The 19,042-nt window shown below is 39.5% G+C and overlaps 1 protein-coding gene across 1 annotated transcript in view; it reads right to left on the reverse strand.

The window, feature by feature from the left end:
• LOC126410711 (tektin-1) overlaps window positions 1-19,042 on the reverse strand; it is a 131,456-nt gene that overhangs the window by 40,246 nt on the left and 72,168 nt on the right. Inside the window, exon 5 of the mRNA XM_050081310.1 lies at window positions 17,694-17,916. Coding sequence (XP_049937267.1) covers window positions 17,694-17,916 — 223 coding nt within the window. The remainder of the gene's footprint in view (window positions 1-17,693; window positions 17,917-19,042) is intronic.

Consider the following 19,042-nt stretch of genomic DNA (forward strand, 5'->3'; position numbering starts at 1 on the left):
ATAACCTAAAAAATAAGTTCTCATCTGGATGGGATGGTTTGAGTAGTATCGTGATTAAAAAATGTAATAAGGAATTAGTTAAAATAATCACCCACCTGGTAAACTGCAGTATCAGAGAACATACATTTCCAAATGTATTGAAATGGAGCACAGTTAAACCAGTGCATAAAAAAGGATCCAAGGAAGAGGTTTCAAATTTCAGGCCCATATCATTAATACCTGTCTTCAGCAAAGTATTTGAAGTTGTGCTGCTGACACAACTTAGTGACTATTTCTTGAAAAATAAGTTCCTAACAGAGACACAACACGGATTCCAATGGCCAGCTTCACACGTCCGTCCACATCAAACCCACCAACAAGCAACAGTACCTCCATTACGACAGCTGCCACCCATTCCACATCAAACGGTCCCTTCCCTACAGCCTAGGTCTTTGTGGCAAACGAATCTGCTCCAGTCTGGAATCCCTGAAGCATTACACCAACAACCTAACAACAGCTTTCGCATCCCACAACTACCCTCCTGACCTGGTACAGAAGCAAATAACCAGAGCCACTTCCTCATCCTCTCAAACCCAGAACCTCCCACAGAAGAACCACAAAAGTGCCCCACTTGTGACAGGATACTTTCCGGGACTCGAACAGATTCTGAATGTGGCTCTCCAGCAGGGATACGACTTCCTCAAATCCTGCCCAGAAATGAGATCCATCCTTCATGAAATCCTCCCCACTCCACCAAGAGTGTCTTTCCGCCGTCCACCTAACCTTCGTAACCTCTTAGTTCATCCCTATGAAATCCCCAAACCACCTTCCCTACCCTCTGGCTCCTACCCTTGTAACCGCCCCCGGTGTAAAACCTGTCCCATGCACCCTCCCACCACCACCTACTCCAGTCCTGTAACCCGGAAGGTGTACACGATCAAAAGCAGAGCCATGTGTGAAAGCACCCACGTGATCTACCAACTGACCTGCCTACACTGTGATGCATTCTATGTGGGAATGACCAGCAACAAACTGTCCATTTGCATGAATGGACACAGGCAGACAGTGTTTGTTGGTAATGAGGATCACCCTGTGGCTAAACATGCCTTGGTGCACGGCCAGCACATCTTGGCACAGTGTTACACCGTCCGGGTTATCTGGATACTTCCCACTAACACCAACCTATCCGAACTCCGGAGATGGGAACTTGCTCTTCAATATATCCTCTCTTCCCGTTATCCACCAGGCCTCAATCTCCGCTAATTTCAAGTTGCCGCCACTCATACCTCACCTGTCATTCAACAACATCTTTGCCTCTGCACTTCTGCCTCGACTGACATCTCTGCCCAAACTCTTTGTCTTTAAATATGCCTGCTTGTGTCTGTATATGTGTGGATGGATATGTGTGTGTGTGCGAGTGTATACCCGTCCTTTTTTCCCCCTAAGGTATGTCTTTCCGCTCCCGGGATTGGAATGACTCCTTACCCTCTCCCTTAAAACCCACATCCTTTCGTCTTTCCCTCTCCTTCCCTCTTTCCTGATGAGGCAACAGTTTGTTGCAAAAGCTTGAATTTTGTGTGTATTTTTGCATTTGTTTGTGTGTCTGTCGACCTGCCAGCACTTTCATTTGGTAAGTCACATCATCTTTGTTTTTATATATATATATATATATATATATATATATATATATATATATATATACATGAATTTATATATATATATATATATATATATATATATATATATATATATGTGTGTGTGTGTGTGTGTGTGTGTGTGTGTCTATATATTGTACTAAACTTGTAACACACACATACATATATATATATATATATATATATATATATATGTGTGTGTGTGTGTGTGTGTGTGTGTGTGTGTGTGTGTGTGTGTGTGTGTGTGTGTCTATATATTGTACTAAACTTGTAAAAAAATGCTATGACGTTTGCAAAAGACACCAGTTGGTGTCTCCATGCAAAAAAAAATACAATAAACAATAAACATTTCTGGGGAGCGCCGGCATTTTAATTTCTTCTATGTAGCATATAAGTAAAATGCACATTGTGAACAGCAAACTGTTTGTGCTTTCAGACAGCCACAGTCATGGACATATGAGTAAGCTAAAAGAAACAACTAAAACATAATTGTGTGGTATAGTGAAACCGGGAGGCCCACTTGGCCAAATTTTAAAAATACTCCATCCACAGAGGTACAAAATCTGCATTATAAAAACTTTGTTGTACTTCTGGGAGGCGCAAACGACATCTACAAAAGTGATCTACGCATGATCTTAAACAGTGTCTGAGAAACCACACACACACAAACATAGTAATGGTCAATATTCCACATCGCTATGATCTTGTCAGATGGTCATGTGTTAATACGGAAATAAAAAGTGCCAACAATCAGTTTGCAAAAATTTGCAGACATTTTAAAAATTTAAAAGGTGTTTATATAAGCAATATTGGGCATAGGTTCCACACACAACATGGACTTCACCTGAATGGTTTGGGGATAGAATATCTGGCAAACCTGATAACCAAGTAAATAAAAAACACCAAAATAAATTCAAAACTAAAATGATAATTGCATCACCATCACCATACTCCATAACGAAAGCACTTCAAAAAAAGGCAAAAGCATTAGAACCATCATCGGCACCAGGAAAGCATGTAAAAAAAAAGACAAAGTGTTAACAGAAAGAACAGTGGACAGCCATTTGAATGACAAGAGAACTACAGTTCCTGATCATCCAAATATTATTTTAGATGAAAAACAAGAAAAATGAGAAGACTCCACGTTCACAAGAAAACACAGCAGAAGTGGCAGAACCAACATTGGAAGTGTCAGAAACAGCATCACCGCCAACAACAGAAATGGCAGTATTAAGTACATTAGCAGCAGCACCAATAGCAGCAACAAGCAACTCACCACAGCCCATTGTACAGGTACGTCCCGAGAGGTGCAGGAAACCTGGCCTTCTCAAGAATTTTTGATATGTCACCAGGACACCAGAATGAATATGCTATTCCTCCATCTTGCCCGCCCGACTTTGGTTTGCTGCTTCTGTTTGCTGCAGTTACATTCTGGCCAGAGATTGCAGTCATGTGTTTCTGAGGTATGCTTGGTTGTGTGACTGTGTGTGTGTCTTTCTCTTTTCTGAAGAAGGCTTAGCCTGAAAGCTCAATGTGTAACAGTCTGTTTATTATATGTGTCTGCAACTCAGGTTGTTATCTTTATGGTGAATAACAGTCTATCCTTTTCACAATATCGTTGTTAGTCCAACCTGGGTTTTCCAATGTTCAATGTCTGAATTTCTTTGCTTAATGTTTTATAACTCTTCTGATATTTTCAAATTTCAGTCTTTATTCTTAACCAAAGCTGCACATCTATTCATAGTGCATATTTGGAATTTGACAAAGATGCCTTCAAGATTGTTTGAAATAAGGCTGATGGTGCTTATGTGTCAAACAACAGGCAATTTATCACATGAACCAAGTGTATCTGATACTTATGCCAAGGAACTTTTATTCCATGGAAATGATATGTACTGACTAATAATTCATGTACATTATATTACATGTCAATATTACATAATTACAAAAGAAAAAATTCAAGATTTACTTCAGTGTGATTTTTACTTATAGCTCACACATACTTAGAATTTTACACCTTGTGGATGAGTGCCTCATACTGTTATGTGCAGTGAATATGTTATAACTGGTTGCTGAATTATAGTTTCTGCCTTTCACAGGAGACGCTCTCTCTAAATATGCTAATCAGGCATACCTTACAACCAAACCCAAAGAACTGGTTTACGAACACATCTCTTCTACTGACCTTCATTAACTGTTGGACTGGAATTTCTGGGACAGAGGAATGGTAGAAAATGCTTCATTTGCAAGCAAATTGTGGTTTGTAGAATGAATATTCATTCTATATTGGAATCTGCAGTACCGGTAGTACATAGCTCCTGGCAGGTTAAATAATTATCTAACCAGAATTGAAACTTGGACCATTATCTTTTGAGGACAATTATTTCTTCTAATTCATAAAGTATTTCATGATAGCAAATAGGCGATTGCAGACTGGAAAATATATTATGGTGTGGGAATGACAAGTCAATAGTTGACAGGACACTGAAACACTCTCTTTGCGAATGAGGTTCTTTGGAGAAAGGAGTGTCCATTTTCCCAGGTTAACATATGTTTGTATTGTGTTCGTGTGGAATAATAAAAGTGATCATTCCAGTTTAAAATCCATGCAAGCGTTTTCTTTTATGTAGTGTAATTATTCCTACATAAGTGGTGACCCCGGAACTACAGTGCAGTGGTGTGGCAGTAGACAAGTTTCTTCACACAGTTTCTGCGCCGTCTCATATCGACATGTTGTCTGCACTGAACCTCTTCCTTGACATCAACAGCGTCACCCAGAATATAAAGAACAAGTGCTACATGATGCAGCAAACCCCTCAGTTAACAGTGCCATGGATTCCTACACCTCATACCGAGTACGTCCACGATGTTACGTTTCCAACCACGCTGCATCGCATGTGGTGTTCCCACGCCGCCATCACAGTATATTGCCTCGCACTACCAGCCTGCAGGACATGCCCATATCATACCAAATGTGCTCGTGTTTTCATCACCCGTGTAGGTGCTGCTCCCACAAGTTTTAGAGTTTCCGTTCGCCAACTCTCGCAGCCCACGTGTATCGTAATTACAAATTTGGACCCCACCTTTCATTCCTGAACGCCTGGAAATTTCGTTTGTTACTACGGAGAACATTTTCATGCAGCAACAAATAGTCGATGATTTTTAACAGTTTACACTAGTAATATGCAACCTGGACCAACGTGCTTTGTCAGTGGTATCGTATATAATTATGCAACCCCCATCACAACAAGCTTACGCCAGCCTCAAGATGGCATTAATTTCTTGTTGCACAAAACCTGTGGATCAGTGGATAACACAGCTCCTGTACCACAAGAAATGCGGTGGCAGGTCACCTTCAGACTTTTATCAGCATTTACATGCTATGGTGGACCCTTCCGTGTTCTCAGACACATTACATATCCACATCTGGCAATAGCAGTTACCTTCGCAGGTGCGCTTGACCTTAATTGCATACGAGGGCCAGCCATTAGGTGAGTCACTGCAAGTGGCTGCTAGAGTGCACTCCCTGCTCGACTCGCATGCCACAGTGGCCGCCACTGCAACTACCTTGGCTAACGACTCCCACTGATCACTGTCGGATCCAATCAACGCCGCACCTCCAGCTTGCGCTGCCACGAGCGCCGGATGGGACCGAAGATTTCTGATCCCTTTGTGCTGCCAATGATCATCTGACCGCCCAGCTGCAGCATTTAGAGTCACATGACATTGCGGTGGCTGAGACATGCACTTGTCCTAGCCGGAAGACCGCATTAAAAACAGACACAAAATTTCCTTGGCAGAGTTTATATATGGAGAACCACTACATGTTCCAGTGGAATTCCTTGCACCAGTCCCTCTCCCAGATGAGACACAACTACCCCACCTCTTGCAATAAATGAGGTAACAGGCAGAGATGCTATGTGCAGCCCCGACGTCTCAGTACTTGTCCCTCAATACTTGTTCTCACATCATGCTCCGCACAGACCTGGTATATCATGCTTTACAGCCACCGTACACCAGACCATACCAAGTGCTAGGACAGGACACACAGAGAATGGATATCCTCCTCCAGGTAAAGCCGACCAGTGTTTCCACTGAGTGGGTAAAACCTGCTTGGACATTGACAGCACCAACTGTATTGTAATTACTCCTACAATGTTAAGAATTGTATGTTGATGATTTCCTCATTCCTAGTGAATGTTATTATTGCCATTCTTGTAAATGACATTACTGTCTCACAAGCAGTAATCTGTGTATGGCATGTGGTTAAACAATGTTGATGATAAGCACTGGATGAGGAACAGGGAAGTATGGCACACAGGGAATGATTTCATATGATGCTGTACACTTTAAGATAGTGACAAAATATTGCTTTGGCAGATGTAACAACAATGCTGATCTGACTACCTCTTGCTTTTAGGTGTAATGTACAGGTCAGCCAGCTATTATGAATACATTCTTGTATTCAAAAACTCAGAGTGGCAGTCATCCCTCGCTCCCCTCCCAGGCGAGCCCTTCTGTACTCCATAACTTCAGAATATGCTCCAAGATTACGTCATTATACACTGTCATTTTGAAATTTACTCTTCCACTGATCTCTTGCTTTTATTTTGCCATGAACCAGATGCAGCAATACACTGATAATGATGTCCAGAGTGTGTTAGATCTGGACATTTTACTGACATAATGGGAAAAATCCACATCTGCAGCACACTGCCTGCCAACCAGTCCAGCCTGAGCCACGCCATGAGCTCACCAAGCAACGAACACTGTTCATGTGTGTTCTGTGTGTGTCGCTGCTGCTCAGGGCCAATTTCACTGTCACAGGGAGCTAGCCAGTGCTGGCTGGAGCTGTCATGTTGCTGCTCATCACTAAGCTGCCCACATATTACAGGGCATGCAAATTGCATCACTCCCATGGCCTTGCCAGCACTTCCCGGTGATTGGCCGAGAGCACAGATACTGCAACCCACCGGCATCTAGAGGCACTGCCCTGTTAGCTGCCTCCCACCCACCTGTGGTGCCACATCTAATACTGCATGGTCTGGTTTCCAGCCAGACTGTCCACACTCTCCTCAACTGTGTGGATCACACACCATCCATTCATTGGCACAGCCTACTTGCGGCTGCCCAGCCTAAGTATTCTGTGTACAGTGTTGGGGCATCTCTTCCTCACTCCCATTGCAGGCAGCACCCACTGCTGGGTCCATACCACATCCACATGGGATATGAGGCAAGTATCCTTAGCTGTTTGCATGCACCTTTATTGCTAGCTGTTGCGCTTTGTTTGTCATATGATGTCTTGATAAGTAGTCTACGTTTGAACGTTTTGACTGTTCTTTGAGTGCACAAAATGCCCTCCACATGATCCCAGGTAGAGAGTAGAGAAGAATGAAGGACCAAAGTTGCAAGGACCTTGTTGAGACTTTACAAGAGCAATTAGTGGCACTTGGGGTGAGAAGTTGGGAATTAGAGGAATGATTTCAAGCAAGACAGAAATTGAAACCAAACAAAGTTGTTTTAAGTGTGCAAACCACCTCTGTTGGTGCTGTTATTAATAATCATCCCCCCCCCCCCCCGCCCATCCCACATACACACACACACACACACACACACACACACACACACACACACACACACACACACACACACACACCTGCCCCTCTTGTGTAAGAAACTGATTAATTTGAGAAACAGTTTACCTGCTGTAAATTTTATTCCCTCTTTCTTGGGGAAGCCCTTTGAAAATGTGAACACCTTTTTACAAAATGTCTGCAATACTGATTGCATTTACTCATGAACAGAAGGTTTTATGTTGAATGTGGCATGCCTAAAGCTATTGGTGACACACACACTTATGTGTAGTAAGTAATCACATTAAGAAATACAGAATGTATTGAGGGATTGGCCAAGGGTTTAGTGGAGAGATATTCTAACATAAAAGTGTGAGCTGTTACCAGGACTGGGCAAGGCAAGGAGAATATTTTGAGGATTTTGTAAATAGACAGACACATTACATATCCACATCTGGCAATAGCAGTTACCTTCGCAGGTGCGCTTGACCTTAATTGCATACGAGGGCCAGCCATTAGGTGAGTCACTGCAAGTGGCTGCTAGAGTGCACTCCCTGCTCGACTCGCATGCCACAGTGGCCGCCACTGCAACTACCTTGGCTAACGACTCCCACTGATCACTGTCGGATCCAATCAACGCCGCACCTCCAGCTTGCGCTGCCACGAGCGCCGGATGGGACCGAAGATTTCTGATCCCTTTGTGCTGCCAATGATCATCTGACCGCCCAGCTGCAGCATTTAGAGTCACATGACATTGCGGTGGCTGAGACATGCACTTGTCCTAGCCGGAAGACCGCATTAAAAACAGACACAAAATTTCCTTGGCAGAGTTTATATATGGAGAACCACTACATGTTCCAGTGGAATTCCTTGCACCAGTCCCTCTCCCAGATGAGACACAACTACCCCACCTCTTGCAATAAATGAGGTAACAGGCAGAGATGCTATGTGCAGCCCCGACGTCTCAGTACTTGTCCCTCAATACTTGTTCTCACATCATGCTCCGCACAGACCTGGTATATCATGCTTTACAGCCACCGTACACCAGACCATACCAAGTGCTAGGACAGGACACACAGAGAATGGATATCCTCCTCCAGGTAAAGCCGACCAGTGTTTCCACTGAGTGGGTAAAACCTGCTTGGACATTGACAGCACCAACTGTATTGTAATTACTCCTACAATGTTAAGAATTGTATGTTGATGATTTCCTCATTCCTAGTGAATGTTATTATTGCCATTCTTGTAAATGACATTACTGTCTCACAAGCAGTAATCTGTGTATGGCATGTGGTTAAACAATGTTGATGATAAGCACTGGATGAGGAACAGGGAAGTATGGCACACAGGGAATGATTTCATATGATGCTGTACACTTTAAGATAGTGACAAAATATTGCTTTGGCAGATGTAACAACAATGCTGATCTGACTACCTCTTGCTTTTAGGTGTAATGTACAGGTCAGCCAGCTATTATGAATACATTCTTGTATTCAAAAACTCAGAGTGGCAGTCATCCCTCGCTCCCCTCCCAGGCGAGCCCTTCTGTACTCCATAACTTCAGAATATGCTCCAAGATTACGTCATTATACACTGTCATTTTGAAATTTACTCTTCCACTGATCTCTTGCTTTTATTTTGCCATGAACCAGATGCAGCAATACACTGATAATGATGTCCAGAGTGTGCTAGATCTGGACATTTTACTGACATAATGGGAAAAATCCACATCTGCAGCACACTGCCTGCCAACCAGTCCAGCCTGAGCCACGCCATGAGCTCACCAAGCAACGAACACTGTTCATGTGTGTTCTGTGTGTGTCGCTGCTGCTCAGGGCCAATTTCACTGTCACAGGGAGCTAGCCAGTGCTGGCTGGAGCTGTCATGTTGCTGCTCATCACTAAGCTGCCCACATATTACAGGGCATGCAAATTGCATCACTCCCATGGCCTTGCCAGCACTTCCCGGTGATTGGCCGAGAGCACAGATACTGCAACCCACCGGCATCTAGAGGCACTGCCCTGTTAGCTGCCTCCCACCCACCTGTGGTGCCACATCTAATACTGCATGGTCTGGTTTCCAGCCAGACTGTCCACACTCTCCTCAACTGTGTGGATCACACACCATCCATTCATTGGCACAGCCTACTTGCGGCTGCCCAGCCTAAGTATTCTGTGTACAGTGTTGGGGCATCTCTTCCTCACTCCCATTGCAGGCAGCACCCACTGCTGGGTCCATACCACATCCACATGGGATATGAGGCAAGTATCCTTAGCTGTTTGCATGCACCTTTATTGCTAGCTGTTGCGCTTTGTTTGTCATATGATGTCTTGATAAGTAGTCTACGTTTGAACGTTTTGACTGTTCTTTGAGTGCACAAAATGCCCTCCACATGATCCCAGGTAGAGAGTAGAGAAGAATGAAGGACCAAAGTTGCAAGGACCTTGTTGAGACTTTACAAGAGCAATTAGTGGCACTTGGGGTGAGAAGTTGGGAATTAGAGGAATGATTTCAAGCAAGACAGAAATTGAAACCAAACAAAGTTGTTTTAAGTGTGCAAACCACCTCTGTTGGTGCTGTTATTAATAATCATCCCCCCCCCCCCCCCCCGCCCATCCCACATACACACACACACACACACACACACACACACACACACACACACACACACACACACACACCTGCCCCTCTTGTGTAAGAAACTGATTAATTTGAGAAACAGTTTACCTGCTGTAAATTTTATTCCCTCTTTCTTGGGGAAGCCCTTTGAAAATGTGAACACCTTTTTACAAAATGTCTGCAATACTGATTGCATTTACTCATGAACAGAAGGTTTTATGTTGAATGTGGCATGCCTAAAGCTATTGGTGACACACACACTTATGTGTAGTAAGTAATCACATTAAGAAATACAGAATGTATTGAGGGATTGGCCAAGGGTTTAGTGGAGAGATATTCTAACATAAAAGTGTGAGCTGTTACCAGGACTGGGCAAGGCAAGGAGAATTTTTGAGGATTTTGTAAATAGAAAGATAGAATTCCCCTCCACAATCTTGTGTCATACAAATGATTTTGTGGAAGATGCAACATGGAATGATATCCTGTTAGAAGAGGCCAAATCACAAGCCATTGCTGTGTTTATCTGCAATATAAATCCACAAATTGGAGTTGATGTTCGAGTGTCATTATCTCTTCTTGGCATGAGTTAGTCTGCTTCAAATTAGTGTATGATGAATTTCGGCTATTTGATTGATTCCCTCATACAATAATGACGCCTGTTGTGTGTCACACCAAAACAGACTGCTGGTGATATAAACAGCTGTGCCATACTGCAATTCCCTTGTTATATCTACTGTAAAGAAATTGGTCTCTGGGGTGATTACTGTCACCGATCATGAGGTACATCAACCAAAACTGAGGAAGATTTCTCAATTAATAGAGATCTGTGTATTCTCCATGACCTTGCAACTTACAAGTTATGGAGTACTGTCCAGAAAGCAACCAAACCAATTGTGGCATTTCCTTGCATTTAATTTTTGTGTTATGATCATGCTATCTCTTTCCTCTATTTATTGACATCTACCCACAATTTCATGCCACTGACACGTGTGGGTCTCTGCCCACATGAAGGAGAGAACATTAAGGTACTCTGAACTGCTTCTGCTAAGAGGCCATGCCTCACCTGAGGCCAACACCATCTATGTGCCACAGGAGGAGCCTAATCACATGAACTTTGATGGGAGTGACTTGTTTTCAGGCCCAGATACAGATATGTCTTCAGAATCTAGGCTTTCCAAGAACAGTTGCAGATCATTAGATTCTGACAATCTTGGGACAGTCTATCAGATTACTAGTAGGGATAGATTACCACCAACAGTAAGAACAGGAGACACAGCAACAGTGGGACAGACAACAGCAAAGCCAACAACAGCAGTAGCACCAGAAACGACAGTACCAATGGAGAAGCCACCAGCTAAACCACACCCCATCAGAAGGAGCCAGAGGACAAGAAAGTACATCACTCCAAAGGAGAATTTTTTATGGTTCAGCACCAAGAGGAGAAAGAAACTGGGACAAACTGGCGTAAAGCATCAGTCACTGTCAACAAAATGCAAACAAAAGATACAGGCAAGGTAAGCTGTGCTCGTTTCTCAGTCTTTCATCAAAATATACAATCTATCAGAAACAAAGTGCAACAATTAGAAGTGGAACTACAAACTTTAAACAGTTCAGTCACTTGCATTACTGAACATTGGTGTAGAGGAACTGAAATAACATTAATAAATTTAAACTCATATATACTAGCATGTCATTATAGTAGAACCACCATTAGAGGTGGTGGATCATGTATATATGTTAAGCAAGGAATTGCCTATAAAATTAGAAATGATATTAATTCTGTAAGTGAGGAAAAACACATAGAAATATCAGCCATAGAGATAAGCAAGACAGATGAGGCACAAAGGTTAACTATAATATGTATTTACCGTTCACCCAGTGGTGATATACATACTTTCACTGCAAAACTAATCCAGATTCTAGACATGGCTTCGAATCCTAAAGGGAAGGTTCTCATTTGTGGAGACTTAAATATAAACACACAAAACCCAGATAGATTCTGTAACTCATTCTTGAATATATTGCGCTGTTATAAGTTATCACCATTAGTTAACAGAGCCACGAGGATAGCCAAAAACTCATCATCAACAATTGATCACATCATCACAGACATAGATAAAGAAAGTTGTGAAATTATTGTAGATAACCTTGGCCTTTCTGATCACTCCTGTCAAATCCTAAAATTAAACATAAATATAGACAATACAACTAAAACATACACATACAGAAGGGTTTTCCCCAAACCAAACAGATCAGAATTTGCCAAGCAAATAAACAGTATAACTTGGGAAGAAGTGTATGCTGAAACTAGTGTAAATAAGAAATTTTCTAAATTCATGTCACTATTTAAACTCAGATTTGATGAAGCATTCCCAAAGGTGCAAACTGCAGTACACTCACACAAAAGAAATACCTGGGTGACCAAAGGAATAAGGAAATCCTCTGCAACACTCAAACAACTGAACAGGTTAAAAAACTACCATAGTGATCCTGGTTTCCTAAACTACTACCACACATACAAAAGAATATACAGAAGAGTATTACGAGATGCAAAAAAAGCCCACAATGACAGTATTATAGAAAAGGCAGAAAATAAAATTAAAGCAGCCTGGACTGTTACCAAACAGGAAACAAACAGTAATAAATTAAAAACAGTAAACATTCAAATTAAACATAATGGTGCTATTATACATAACCCGAATACACTAGTAAATACTGTAAATGAGTACTTCAGCAGTGTTGCTACCAAGCTACAGCAAAAGTTTGGCAAAAAACAGCCTGAACAAAAATTGAACTATATGGATAACTCAATGTTACTGTTACCGACTTCTACAGAAGAAGTAAGGATGGTTGTGAAGAATCTAAAGAATAAAACATCAGCAGGTTTAGATGAAGTGCCAGTGTGCTTACTGAAGGACTGCATTGACAGCATACAACATCCTTTGGCACACATCATAAATGAATCTTTCACTGCAGGCTGCTTCCCAGAATACTTAAAATGTGCAAAAGTCCTGCCTCTATTTAATAAAGGTGATCCAGAAAATATAGAAAACTATAGGCCCATCTCATTACTCTCATCCTTTTCCAAGGTAATAGAAAATATAATGAAAAAGAGACTAATGGATTTCCTAAACAAGTACAACCTACTGTGTAAAGAACAGTTTGGTTTCAGGCCAGGAAGAAGCACAGGTACAGCAGTAGCTCACTTCACAAATTTTGTCTTAGAAGCACTTGACGAAGGTGAACATGTAACAGGCATATTCCTTGACCTTAGCAAAGCATTTGACACGGTAGACCACAAAATACTACTAAACAAAATGGAGGCACTAGGAATAAGGCGAACAGTAAATAATTGGTTTCAATCGTACTTGGAAAATAGGGTACAGTGTGTAGAGATCTCACAAACGAAGTTCAGCAGATTGACAAAACACATTTCCAAACCAGAACATATTAACATAGGAGTCCCTCAGGGAAGTGTGTTAGGGCCAATACTCTTCCTAATATATATCAATGATTTTCCCCAGAGTGTCAAATATGGGGAAGCAATACTATTTGCAGATGATAGCAGCATCCTTATCAGTGACGAGTCACCAGACAAATTGAGAGACAAAGCTGAAGAAACTCTCGATCATGTATGCAAGTGGGTAGTAAGCAACAAATTAACTCTCAATATTAAAAAAAACAAACAGTATTAATTTCCACATAAATAAAAAACATAATAACATAGGCCTAAGAGTTAAAGATGAACTTATAGATTGTGTCACAAACACAAAATTCCTAGGAATGCATGTTGACTCACAGTTTAACTGGACTGACCATATTGCAGCACTAGAAAAGAAAATTGCTACTGCTTGCTATGCACTCCGGATAATTATGTCAGTATGTAATAGTTCATGTGCTAAGACGACATACTTTGTATATGTGCATTCAATAATTAGTTATGGCATAACCTTCTGGGGTACAAATGTGCAGAACATACAAGCAATTTTCAAGCTCCAAAAGAGGGCAGTACGAATAATAACAAAAAGCAGCAAGAGAGCTCACTGTACTGATTTATTCAAAACCATGGGAATCTTGACAGTACCATGTGAATACATCTTTCAGACTGTGATATATATAAAGAAACACATTGACCAGTACACACAAAACAGATCTATACACCAACACTGGACTAGATCCTGCCACCATTTGCATCTCATACGAAAAAACAAAACAAAAACCCAAAATAGTTTATTATTTAATGGATTAAAAATGTATAATAGACTTCCAGAGGAGATCAAAGCTGAAACTGGAATACATGCCTTTAGGAAAGCTGCAAAAAATTATTTAGCAGATAAATGTTACTATACTGTCAAAGAATACTATAAATGACATGTGTTCACCTCAATTCATGCAAGAGTACCTTTGTAAATTTATATTTATCTTTAATTACGATTGGTATGTATTTGTTTTGTGTAATCCATGCAAGAATACATTTGTAAATTTATATTTATTTGTAACTAAGATTGGTCTGTATTTGTTTTGTGTACAAACGATTAAGTTGCACCATAGAAATATGTGCTACCAGAAGTACTATTATGTATATACTCATTCCATGTATACAGTTGACGACATCCATACAACACAAGTTGTCTACGGATGAATAAATAAATAAATAAAAATAAAATAAATAAATATAGTCCTGCAGCGGCATTATGCAGTGATAACAATATGACTAGCACCTGCTGTTGGCAAAACCACTAGGATGCTATGTGGACTATAGACCTGCAGGGGCATCATACAGTCATAAAAATATGAAGTTTTGCATGTGACACAGTGCTACTTAGCTGTTGGTGCGTTTTGCACCTCTGTATCAGGAAAATTAAAGTCACCACATTTGTTGGCATGGACCAATGTAAACAGAATTTTGTACATTTACATAGGACAATGAATACTGTATTTACTTTGTTAATGGTGCACCATTTCATATTTTGCTATCTGACTTCTGTAGTGATCAGCAAACAAATGTTGAGTCTTTTTTTGTATAGTGTTTTTAATCATAGACTGGCCAAAAATAGTTACTTTAATGTTTATCGTATTTGAATGACATGTCATTCTTCGGAAGTACTTAAGATAACACCAGACCCTGTTTTTTAACAATTGCCCATAGCCATTGAAACGTACCTTTCCTATCTTAAATAAATGTGTGTGTACCAGAGTTGTGGAATTTAAATGGACCTCATGCATAAAGCATGCCATTAATCTATTTAAGAATAAAATTCTGTCATCAGTTGCACAGTTATTTTTATTCTGCATTACTAGTTTCACCAGATAAATCTATCTTCAGAAGCCTAGAATATTTGGGACAATATAAATCATAAAAACTCGGGCATACATTTATGTAAAATATAGGACTTTTACTACAAGAACTTACTTAATATTGGTTTAGCAGATCTCAGTATCTTCTTCAAAGAAGCATAATGTTACAACATGTCCAAAATATACATATTGCATGTTATAATCATAACCATACTTTGAAAACTTATAGTAAATGTATGACATTTATGTACAGAAACCAGTTATTGTGCTAGCATCAAGGAACATATATAAAAGCATATTAAAAGTATAACTAACGTATATGTAGGAAGTTACATAGAACACATTTGAAAGACATTTCACAAAGTTCCATATAAGCTACAACTGACATTAATATCAAAAATTAATGGTCTAATTTTATACATGTGTGCCCTAAGAGGTAAGAATGTCAGTAACATATTCTGCTGTGTCTGTTCCTCAGAAAGAAAAATTTTTTCTGACCATCACTTGCACATGAGTCTTAAATGAACTATCCAGGGGGTACAGTGGTTCCCATGCCCATGGCCAAGGGAAAAATATAATGCAATCAGTTGTTTTTCAGTCTATAAAATTATTTGAAAGAAAGTATTATGTAGGTTTCTAAGTGGTTCATAACTATAACTTTTTAATGGCTACTTACAAGTCACCATTCATCTTCCAAAATGCTAAAAATACTTTATACCTACAAGTGTATGCCCCCTTCCCCCCCCCCCCAACCCCACCCCACCCCCTCCCCACCCTTGCACCCTGTACAAATCAGATGGATACATTCCATCCATTATGTTTTTCTTCTCCCTAAAAATTATTGTTTTGTTTGAAAATATTTTTTATATAGTCATCAATTTTATATGTCCATTGTGCTTAATATCTTGAATACTAAGTCAGGACTTATCCAAATTTACTACCCCATTTTTTTGGTTGTTTAGAATTTATTTGTGTCACTAATTCGGCTGAAAACCATGCTACTTGCAGTTACCAGTAATTTCAGATTTTGTTGTCACTATTCATTTGTAAAAGTACAACTAACAACTAACTTCCTGATAAATTAGATGAAAAAGATATACGAATAATTACAGCATTCATACAGCTAATGCTGGGAACTCATTAGCATGATTTGTGCTCATTTAGTTTCAGGGTAATTAGCATCCTTATTTAAAACATTGTTACAGAAATGGAATCTCATATTTATGCAAACCAGCCAGCATAATTCAATACAGATTATTGTTGTATCTAAAACTCCTCATTCATTCCTTTAATTTTAATTTGCTCACAAATTTGAATCTGTAATTGCAACTCGGGAAAATTTGGCAAACAACAATAGCTGAATGTAGTTCTGATTATTGCAAACTTATAAAAGAGGTAGTGTTCAATCATATCATTCTACATAATGTTATCATATGAGCAAGACCCATGCCCAAAGTGCATGTGGCTTAGTACAGTTTACAGGTCATAAAATGTACCACAATGTATCTAGATTTTGAGTTGGGGAGTTTTCACCAAGGTTCAGTAACTGTTTTTAATGGTTCATAGTGAACTAGTAATTATTCTCATCAACAGTGTTCATTTTCAATAATTATCATTATTCATTGTGAAAATAGGATCAGACTGTGAGTTGTGTTATTTCAAACTTATACTTACACTGTGCACATTATTTTCATATGGATTTGACTATTAGATTTCAAGGACATTGATTTATTCAATGACTGTGTCAGTTATACATGTTCACTACATGTGAATTGCTGGAACAGTTAGACCAATGTTAGGTTACTATACTCAAAAGAATCATATTATTAGACATAAACCAAGTGTTGTATGTGGTTAACCAATTAAATGGAATGTAGTTAAAGTAAATGAGACATAATCTGGCGATAAACATTACTTCAGCCAATATCTAAGGGCAATTAAAGTTTGTGGACTACAAAATGGTTTTGGACCACTAAATTGTTCCCACCACCAACCTTACAGCCACATTCAATGGAGGTTTGGCTATCAAAAGCATATTATTTGCACAGGTAAATATGGTTATGCCACCCCCACCCCAACTGTCATCCCCCCCCCCCCCCCAAAAAAATCCCCTCATACAAACTATCTTAAGCCGTTGAGGGGGTTCAATTGGCTACCTGTAAATGCCACAGTAATATACTTGGTTAGCAACTTACACAGGTATATCAGCCCGTATCTTCAGTTTATTTCACAAGAAACATCACCTCATCTCATAATATTAATTTTGAAACATTACAGTTTCATTGTGTTACCTTGGATATTTGTGATGCAGCATTGCATGAATGGTTCCTCCCCTATGTGACTCCAGTTTAGTGTCAGCAGTGAATGGTGCCATGACTGAAATTGTAAGCTGTTTCTAAATGTGTTGTATAATAAGGAAAATAATACACCATAAATGAATCATCAGAAATAGTTACCTGCAATGTTTCACTCTTCACATTTATTTACAAAATTAATTGTCTTTCATACACACTTTAACCCAACCAGAGTTAAGATTAAGACATTGTAATATATAACGCAATTAAATTACCTCCTTCAGCTGGTTCTCAAACTTTATTTTTGCATCTCTTGTCTCTTTTATTCTTTGTTGGAAAGTGTGATTGGTATCATAATACAGCTCCCAGAGTTCTTCATTTATCTTTTTAAGAATCATATCAATGCCAGACCGCAGTGAGTAACTATTTTTAATTTCTTTTGATGCGCGCTCAATATTTCCAGTTGTAAATAGTGCCCATTCTTCTTCTGTAATGTTGCTAATGGAGAAAGTTTGATGAACTCTTTGAAATAATTCTCCATAGATTTCTACAACTACTATTATTAGTAGTAATCTTATCCAGAATCAAACAATATAAACTGCATCAATATGTCTAGTAATTTATATCAACTGCTAAATTTCTGCTATAGTGGTGGCACTCATAAATGTTTTGTGAGCAAAACAGTCTAAATTGATTAGGATGTTACTTTATTTATAGTGTTGTTTTGGCTACTTGCATGATCAGATCTATGATGACGATTAAATGAACATATAAGAATGAGAGAATTTTGTTACACACTATAAGGCTACTTGGGTTGAAAACTTAAAAAGGTTCAGAAATACTAAAAATTTCACTCAGCAAAACATAGAACTTGTGAACCTAGAAATTGTAGGACAAAGCAGCATGAAGTTGTGACATGGTTTGCAGCGTATTCCTACAATGGGAGCTCTAACAGATTGATAATGCACTTGAAGAGGCAGAAGCATAGGTTAGTGCAAAAGCATGAAAGTGTTGCACAGGGCACCAAGATAAAATGCCTTAAACATACTGGAAGACATTGAAATTTCTGCCCATAAAAACAGAGACTCACAGACTATTTTGATCAAACAGTGTGAATTCAGTCCTAAAGCTTTTTTTATTATTTTTTTGCTGTGGCATGTGCTGACTCAGATATGTTCTCTTGCTTTCCACTGAACCACACCTCATTTTGCATTTGCAGGGTTGGCAGAATTCCCACTGCTTGACAACTGACCTGTCTCTATGTGCAAGTTACTGGTTCTACTTCAAGGTGGAGCTGCCTTCAAAACAGTATTATTTTAATAATCAATCTATATCATTCTTTAGCAATTATTTTAGGAATCCACAAACTTTGGTATATCTGTTTAACCAAATTTTAGTTCATAAGATGCAGTTTTTATGAGCAGAACACGTATAACAACAAGAGCTAATACAACTTTTAAATTCACAACAACATGTTGAGAGAAAATATGTTTCATATAAGATTCTATGCAGATGTTGTATGGACTTGACTGTAAGGCACATTTAATGAAAACTTGCTGCCATTTTGGATGACCTCCACAGTAATTTAGTGCTGTCATCTGCACAATTAATTTTAGAGGTTTGC

The sequence above is a fragment of the Schistocerca serialis genome, chromosome 1 (genome assembly GCF_023864345.2).
Source record: "Schistocerca serialis cubense isolate TAMUIC-IGC-003099 chromosome 1, iqSchSeri2.2, whole genome shotgun sequence".
Lineage (NCBI taxonomy): Eukaryota > Metazoa > Arthropoda > Insecta > Orthoptera > Acrididae > Schistocerca > Schistocerca serialis.